The sequence below is a fragment of the Eurypyga helias genome, unplaced genomic scaffold (genome assembly GCF_000690775.1).
Source record: "Eurypyga helias isolate BGI_N326 unplaced genomic scaffold, ASM69077v1 scaffold18314, whole genome shotgun sequence".
NCBI classification, from domain to species: Eukaryota; Metazoa; Chordata; class Aves; order Eurypygiformes; family Eurypygidae; genus Eurypyga; species Eurypyga helias.
In genome coordinates, this window is record NW_010244531.1 from 8,585 (window position 1) to 17,747 (window position 9,163).

The 9,163-nt window shown below is 40.0% G+C and overlaps 1 protein-coding gene across 1 annotated transcript in view; it reads right to left on the reverse strand.

Annotated features, from left to right (window-relative positions):
• The window catches only part of LOC104508241 (putative short-chain dehydrogenase/reductase family 42E member 2), a 13,024-nt gene extending 7,618 nt beyond the window's left edge, over positions 1-5,406 (reverse strand). Inside the window, exons 1-3 of the mRNA XM_010149799.1 lie at positions 5,176-5,406; positions 2,509-2,604; positions 1,697-1,757 (exon numbers count right to left, since the gene is read on the reverse strand). Of these exons, the coding sequence (XP_010148101.1) occupies positions 1,697-1,757; positions 2,509-2,604; positions 5,176-5,406 (388 nt within the window). The remainder of the gene's footprint in view (positions 1-1,696; positions 1,758-2,508; positions 2,605-5,175) is intronic.
• Positions 5,407-9,163: the final 3,757 nt, after the last annotated feature.

Genomic DNA, 9,163 nt, shown 5'->3' on the forward strand with positions numbered 1-9,163 from the left:
AGGGGGAAAAAAAAATCTTCCTTAATTCAGAAACATTTCGTAGAACACGTTCATTTTACCGACTGGGTAAAAAGGAGGTGAGTACAAGCATTTCTTGTGATGAAATAGCACTGAGCACTCCGGCCTTGTTCTGTAGGGGTAGCACTGTGGGCAACAGCCTGGCTGTGGACCATCGTTTTGGCCTTGAGGTCAGCAGTGAGCAGCACTAAAAAAAATCTTCCTTAATTCAGAAACATTTCGTAGAACACGTTCATTTTACCGACTGGGTAAAAAGGAGGTGAGTACAAGCATTTCTTGTGATGAAATAGCACTGAGCACTCCGGCCTTGTTCTGTAGGGGTAGCACTGTGGGCAACAGCCTGGCTGTGGACCATCGTTTTGGCCTTGAGGTCAGCAGTGAGCAGCACTTGCACCACAGCCGCATGGACGCCTGTGCAGGCAAGTGTGGCAAAACACATTTGTGTCCATCAGTTCGAAAGTGCTAAATGACATGTTAGCAGGAAACATGTGCTGTTAGTGTATAATCCGTAACAGATTAAACACAAATGGAATTAAAATTATTTACTAAACAAAGTCTTAATGATGGATTACAGTCAGGTCTTAAGATATTATGTCTAAATTCTGCTCCATGTTTGTCACTGAAAACGTGAATTAACAAATTTCCTTTTGATTTAACAATACTTCTCAAGTTGAAGTGACTAATAGCCAAAGTCAGGAATTTTTAGAATCTACAGACCAGGCAGTCCAGTTGGGTCATTGGCTCATTTTGAAAATAATGAGTGTAATTACTGTGTTGTAAATATTTGGAATAGAATAAAATAATAATAGCTATCATTAAAATGCTCATAGTCCTCCCAAGACTCTTGCTTGTTGGGAGCCTATGGAAATTTGACATGAGATGTCTCTGTGGGTTAGGAGGTTGGGTTAAGAAGGGAAGATGAGGCAACCTCTTCCCTCTAACTCACTTAAGAGTTTTACTTGCCTACCATTTCACTGTAATTATTCCTGCTTTTTTTCAGTAATAATCCACAGTAATGCACAGGCAGCATGAAAATGGGTCTAAATAAAAACTGCTTTTGCCATTTTGCTTTTTGATTTTTTTTTTTTGGTTTTGAGGGAAAAGCAAAGAGAAAGTAGCCTTGGTATTTACAATAGACTTTGAAATGTTCTTCCCAGACTTGCATATACCAATAGAAATCTACTAACATTTTCCAAAGACAGTAGTTAAAAATCCATATCTAGTAACAAGGGATCACATTTAGACAGATTATCAGAATGGATAAGAGATTTTCTGTGTTAATGTGATAAAATAATAGCTAACTGTACTTGGCACATCTATGGCTCCCGTTACCAAATGTTTACCACACAACAAACTACGCATGTTATTTCTCTGAGGAAAGAAGATAACGCTTGTCCGCGACACAGAATAAAAGGGAAAAATAAGCAGTACATGGGGGAGAGTTTAAGTTGGTCTGTCAAGGAATGAACTCTGGGTTGAAAACCTATCCCAAATTCAAACCAGTGGCAAATCTCCTTCGTTTCAATCGGACCCGCACACCTAGCTTTACATCCTACTTTGAAAGGGGAGAGAGAAGAACCTCGTTTTGCTGCCAAATCAACATAGAAAACATGCAATTATAAGTTTTCTTAATTCGTGGTTTGGATCAGACACAAAGAAAGAAAATCTAGGTACATACCATCAATTATTATTTTTGTGCCTCCGACATTTATGGATTCAATCAGGTCTTTCTTTTGAAGCTGGAAACAGAGTTTGCATAATATTTATTTAATCAAATAAATCACACTCACAATAAAATTGTTACAATTGCCAGATCTAGAACAGCTGTGGCCTTCTTGCGATGCATGTTCTCTGTCCTTCTGACATACAGTGATTTCTAGCAGTTCTCCTGCCTATTGGCTTGTTCAGTGTATGAATAAATAAAACTTGAAAAATGAAAGATAAAATGCATCTGAAAGGAAATGATAATGCTTCAATTTTTTGTCACATCCCCGATAATCTATGATATAGAAAAAGGAATTACAGGCAGAGGTTATGCTCCCAAAAAGGTTGCACAAATTCTTGTTCCAGCAGGCGTCTGTCCTGTCCCTAGAAATAAGGTAGTCATTTCATGACTTTGTTGATAACACCCTCTGTGAATACCACTGTTATTTAGCAGAACTATGTTGTGTTGCTGGTGTGTTTCCTCACGACTATCAACACTAATTTTAGAGCAATATTGTCACACTTCTCCATATTAGAGAAAAGGATATCCAAGATCTTTTATCTATGATCTCATTTCTCCAGATTATTTTGTGTAGTACGCTAGTTTCATGCTTCGACATTTATTATTGAAGGAATAACTCACTTCTTGCTTGTATGGATGACCTGAACTTTATAACTAACTTCTGCCTGACATAATTATCATATAATTACATTCTTTGCTACATGCAGACGAAGTTTTGCTTTCACAAGAATAAAGAAAGAAAATGTGAGGAAAATTGTACTTGCTTGTTCTAATCCTGACATGCCACATGCAGCCACATGAAAAACACAGTCAACTCCTTCACATGCTTTGAACACTGCATCATAATCCCTCACATCACCCTGTAAAATGAGAAAAGAATGGATTTTTGACTGGTAGATATCATTACATTCTCTACAGAATTAGTATTAGCTAGTGCCTTTAGTAGTAACCTCAAATAATTCCGGCCTGTTTTTCACAATACTTAACCAGCATTAAATAAAACATTAAAAACGTGGATAAAAATCTATGACTAAGAATTCTGTCAACAATTCTGTTGCAAAACTAATATGACTCTTGTTGGCTTCAATTATAATGCGTCTTTTCACAATTAGTCCAGGCTGGCAAAACTTGTTTGACTTGAATGGGAGCAGCATATGCTTGAGGGCTGGAGAATCAAACCCCAAGGACAATAAATCATAGTAGGAAGAGTTCAGCTGTTTGCTATGGAATCACCAAATAAGAAAATGCCTTTTCTCTTGGCACTTTAAAATTTGACCTGTGTAATCTGGACAAATGTCTCTCTGCCCATCTAAGGTTCATTTTAGGTGCACTGAATGATAAAGGTAATCACAGTTTTGTACAAGATTAGAACAAAAGAGTACCTGCTATATGCATTTAGTGTTGTATTAGTGTACCTTAGTGTATTATAGGCACATTACACAAAATGCTGTCCAGCACTGAGCACTGTACTGTACAAAATACACTCTGTATCTAGTACCAAATGCTACGCTGTGGAATACTCTATCTTTTGTTTGTACACCAGGTTACACTACATGAACAGTACTCCACATACATGTCAATGAAAATATAATACCAATACGGCTATTTTCAGAATTATTTCAAAACATTAGATATTATTTAATTTACTGTAATGAAATTGATAGAACAATCACCAAAAAATGGCTGGCAGTAATATTAAGAGGTAATCTTATCAGTCTTTAACCTCAACTTTTTCCTTCTGAGGTTGCCAAAGTATTTCAAAATATGGGTGACCCACACTTCCTACCTTCAATCAAATGCTAAAATAGCTAGCCAGCATAAACAATATTAGCAATCTCTGAATCGCTGATCAAGACTCAGAAGTGGCTTATTACCTTATTCACTGGGACTCTGTAGTCGCATTTTCTAGGTAATTCACCTAGACATTGTAATATTTGGACTTTTTAAATTGAATTTCAAAAAAGCTGTTCTCAGGAGATCATGTGAATCAGAACTCAAGTCTCCTTTAAAAGATGTAAAGTGCCATCAATCCCCAACTTAGGCCAAGTTATGTGGATGTGTATCATTAACAAAATCGAGCTTATGGTTTTTGAATGGTTCCTCAATAATACTGTAGCTGTCTTCCATATTCTGTAAAAGCTGTTGATGAAACTAAACACAAGAACAACCATCCTGGGTGAGACTAAAGGTCTGCTTAGCCCTGTATTCTGCCCACTACACAGCCACGCAGAGCAATAGCCTGCGTCCCCCTTTATCTCCCTTACTGCCAGTCCCACGTGGTGACGTAGTTAGGAGGAGAAAACCCGGCACCATCTCGACAGCCACTGGCAGAAGGACCCTGTGATCCCTTTCAGTGTTGCCATCACTTTCTAGTCCTAGTGATGGTGTTGAACAGGCCTTCGCTAGCTGCTCAGACAAGCTCCGCTGGCTGAGACTCTCTGGCGGGACGAGAGGAACATGCCCAAAGTGCTAGTGGCCCCCGTGCACTCAGACCCCCAAGGCTGAGTGGGGGAAGCAGGTGAGGAGCTGGTGCTCCCCACATCAGAGCGCACAGGGGGATGCTGTCCTTCACAGGTGGCTGTGAGCCGTTAAATATCTAAGATTGCTTTCATTTCCCCTCTTTCGCAGACACAGTAGATTTCTTGAATTGTGAAGAATCAAATGGGGTCAGTGCTCATCAATGGGTGCCCTGGGAAGAGCAGAAACAGGGCAAGCATAGGTGACGCTTTCCCCCAGAATACTCTTCCAGTCTCCAAGTATTTTCATTCAGAAGATTCTCAAGCCTAATTTCATTTACCTAGTTAGTAATCTCCCATGGAAGTAAATTTTTGGTGAGGTGTTGCACATGCCTTTTACCCACTGAAGGAAAAAACCCTCTTGTTTGCACTGAGCCGACAACTTAGTTCACCTGACGACCCTCCCGTCTTGTACTGGAACGGATGGTGAACGCTCAATCCCTCAATGTGTCTCAATGCCACTCACAGTTGGTAGAGCCCTCCCGCTCCCAACTCATCTCCTTCCAAGACTGGAAAGCTCTAGTTTCCTCACTCATTCTCTGCACGACAGTGATCACATTTATTGCCCTGTCTTGCTCTCGCTTTTTCACTTGAGGCAGTTTCCCTGAGCAGTAAGCTTTGTTGCTTCATTGTTCACCCTTTCATCTAGGTGAGCTATGAATGTGCTGACTGGCACTCCCTCCCACACAGGCCTCTCCACTGATGACACGGAGAGAACTGACCACTCAGACTCCTCTTTGGTACCTCTTAATCCGTTACGTATGCATTTGAGGACCTTTTACAATGATTTCTTAGGGTCCCTGAAGGCTTTGCAGTAATGCTTATATCAGAAATCCTTAACAGGAAGCCTTGCTTAAGTGCATAAAAGTAGTACAATTTTATTTCACTGCCATTGAAGATGTAATTTCCACATACCTTGAAAAAATCTGCTCCATTTGGAATTTCCCATTTAGGTTTCCGTACATCAAACAGAACAACAGCAATTCCTGACCTGACAAGAGCACATCCCAGATGGTATCCCAGGTAGCCTCCACCTCCCGTCACCATTGTCTTTCTGCTTCTGTTAATCAGTGGTCCAGCACACTCGCTTAGCTTGCTCTCACATGGCTGGCTGCTGTGGAGCTCTTCTGTAGATCCTTCTTGCATCACGACTGCAAGACAGCAGATCTCTTGAAAATACCTGCATAATGCTCTGAGAGCTGGGTAATTTCAGTAATTTTCATGTTATGATGCCCCTTTCATGACGATACTATTTTATTCATATATTTTTATTATCTTCGTATGTCATAATTCATAAATTCATATTTTTGCTGATGGTATTTCTGTGTACAATGAGTAATAAGTGAGTACTTTTATATTCCAAGATTTAGTCTTTTCGTCATACCAACAAGTTTCATGTTGTATAGAAATTAAGAGAAATTATAGGATTTTAGAGACAAAATTACCTAGCCTTAACAGGTACGATTACATTTTTCAATGCTCGGTATATCAAACATTTTTTCCTTGAAAACTGAAGACTTCTGATATATTAATGCCAAATAGATGTTAGCCTACTAGTCAGGAAAAAAATTAGATAAGGAATGTAAGACAGGATAGATTCTGCTTTTAAAATCCACCTCACTGCACGTGTGCGTGACAGTTCTTCAGCAATGACAAGTATCTGTTGCCATTTTAAACTTCTGTGGTTACACACTGAGCGCATCTAGTTTCCTGCCCACTCCTTGCTGACTTTGCCCACATAGTTCTCATTGGGGCATTCATACGCAGCTAAACTGATGAGGGATGGGAGGGATGAGCCACCTGCCCTCTGTGTTCATCTGCTTGGGGAAACTGATTAGAGTATCGTTCTGTGGTGAGCAACTCCACAGGAGTTACCCACCTCTGCACTCCATAATGCACTACAAGTGAGTTTATTCCACAAAAATCACTTCTCTTCACAAATTCCCTCATATTCTGCAATTAAAATGACTGCTATTCCAGAGCACAGTACAGTCGGAGAAATTAGTGCAGTTGATGCTCCCACATGGACAGCCCCTGTTGTCCTGATTCCTTGCATGGCCTTTGCACATTGTCCCCAGAGAGAAATCCAGAAAAAGCACACCAGGAATCAGCCTGTCACTGTAAAGTGAGAGCCAAACAGGGTGCCTGCCAGGCGAACAGACCCAATTCTTGTAGGTTATTATGGGTTTCTCATAGCTGGAGCGGGTCCTCATGGTAACACCCCCCCACACGACCGTCCATCACCCTCCAGCAGCCCTGTAGGTAGTTACGGAGGTTGCTCGCAGTCATTTACACCAGGTTGAGCAGAGGTTACGCAGAAACTGGCCACAACTGGTAACCAGCAGCTGCATTGTTCCAGGGCGACAAAAATATACTAGAAGGAACAGAAAATGTGGCCCACAGTAGACAAAGTTCTGGACTATCTGCTTTTGCCATTGCTTAGTTGAGAAAGATGTCAAACCCAAAACTATAAAAAACGTGTTCTTTCTCCGATTTCAGCCACAGGGAGGTAAGTGCCAGATGCTCCGTGCTGCTGTGCTGTTCAAGCACCGATGTCAGCTCTCCAAACCCAGTGAGCTGAGTGGCATGACACAGCGGAAAATATGGGCACCTTATACTGAAAGATACCTTGACATTTCAAAAATGAAAAATAATCCACATTTTTGCATAAAACTTAAATTAGAACTAATATAATAAAACTAAAACAAGTATGCCCTCCTGTTCAATCAAGATGATCTAAATTTGCGTCTCTAAACAATGCTACTCGGTAGTTTTAAGCCATATAAAATTCCTTTGCCTTGTCTTCTGTGAAAAAGCACCTTTTTATACACAGACAGGAGAACTAGGGTGAAGCTTGTCACATATACCATGAAAGGATATGTTTGAAAAATGGTATCTATTTGAATACTTTTCATTAATATCTCAAGTTCTAAGTAAGCTGGAGTTTTTATCAAGAAGTTTGAAGATTTGCTAGAAATCTTTCTTAAAAAGAACTAATAGCATTAATATATTCAAATGCTTCATGGGATTAGAAAATTATTATCCAATTTTGAAAGTAAACAATTTCCTCTGAGAAAATACATATTTCCAGATTCAGTAACATCCTTCTTTCTCTAACTTTATAGGAGCTATTCTGATTTACTAATGTATTCTGCCTGATGAGCATAGTTACATCTTACGCAGTGCGTGCAGCGTGAGCTGCTCTTAGCTCCCCTACTGTAATTTCAAATATTAAAAAAGCAGAAATTACTTCCCATAGAAGATAGAATCAAACATTTCAGGTTTTTTAAAAACAGCTAAAGCAGTAGTAAGTACCCTTGGTAGAATCCTGGATGTCAGTTTTCTCCCAGTTCCTCCTGTCGAAGTGAGATGGTGAGACTTCGCTGGACAATCCGTAACACAAGGGCATCAGGTACTCTCAGGCAAACAGAGATGTTCACGAGTGCTAAGGCCCTTTTGCTGTACCTGCTCCTTTGTAGTTGGTGGCTGGGCTAGTAGCCAAAATAGGGCAGGGCTTAATTTGCACATAATTTACATTCCTTTCCAAGAAAAAAAAATTAAATATTTTCTCCAGATCAGACCTAAATAGGATGTTATCCCTTACTGTTACCTGGAAAAAGTATCGATAAGGTGCTAGACAACACAAAAATACTATTGGTACCACCATTCTGTAGACAAATTGTACTTGGTTACTAAAACTTCTCACATAGTTTTTAAGAAGTACAGAGAAGAGGGTTCTTTACTGAAGAAAAACAGGGAAGAAATTCTTAACACTAGTGTTCAAAAGTGAACCTCTCTCACAGCTGCGTGAGGCTTCGGGCAGATACTTCTCATCTAGCAGCAGACTTAATGGAAATATTTCTCATTCCGCCTATGGTTTACAATCTAAATTTGCATAAGGAAAAGAAACAAAAATCTTGTTTGGCAGTGGCACTTAACACTCCCATGCTGACTTTTCTATCTTCATCCCCAGCTCAGTCATGTATTTGCAAAGAGACTTCACTGTAGGCACAAGGGTTGTTCTCTGGCTTCCAAGATGAATAAGTACAGGCAGTGAACTAACTGGTCCACAGCTCAACAGGAAAAGATGATTTACTATTGAATAGTGTATTTTAAATGAATAATGAAATAAGTGATTAATAATTATAAAAGATCCTACGACATTAAAGCACTTTTAAACCACATATCCTTTTGCAAATTAAACAATGGGAAACCAAAGCCAAGATTTTTAAATGGGTGTGTCTAAAATTAGGTCTCAAAGCAGTAGTTAAGATGCTAAAGAAACACTCCCAAATTTAAATATAAATAACTACAATTTTAAAAGTTGGCATGTTAGAAATATCTGAAGTTCATAGGTGACTTTGCAATCTGAATGTAATTTAACGTTCGTGTGCCGACGAGAACTCCAACTGACGCCTTGGCAAATACGTTTTCGCATAACGTATGTATGTAAGTCCCCGAGATCTGCATTAGACTTAGAATCTTTGAACCTGTCAAGCTCATCTGCACTTCTCAAATTGCTGGGTGAGTGACAACTCCCCAGGAATGCAGAATTCTCTCCTTTGGGCTGCCTGCTGCACTGACAGCTTTTCCCATTGAATCCAAGGAAGAAAGTGGCTGTCTACCCCGGGAGTGCTGCGAAGCCCTCCTCAGGTCAAAGCAGCCACTCAGCTTCCGCACAGCGCATCAAACTCTCGGTGCTCCGTGGCAGTCAACCGAGTGTTTTAACTTGGCTTTGAGTTCCACCGTAGCCAGACAGAGGCAGCACAGAAGAGCTTTCAGAACCGGAATTCCGTACCTCTCCTGTTACCCTTATTCTCATATCTGTGGTGAAGAGGAGCGGGCATATTTTATTCACTGCATCCGGCTAAGTCTTCTGAAAAGAAACAGAAGCTAAAGTTAA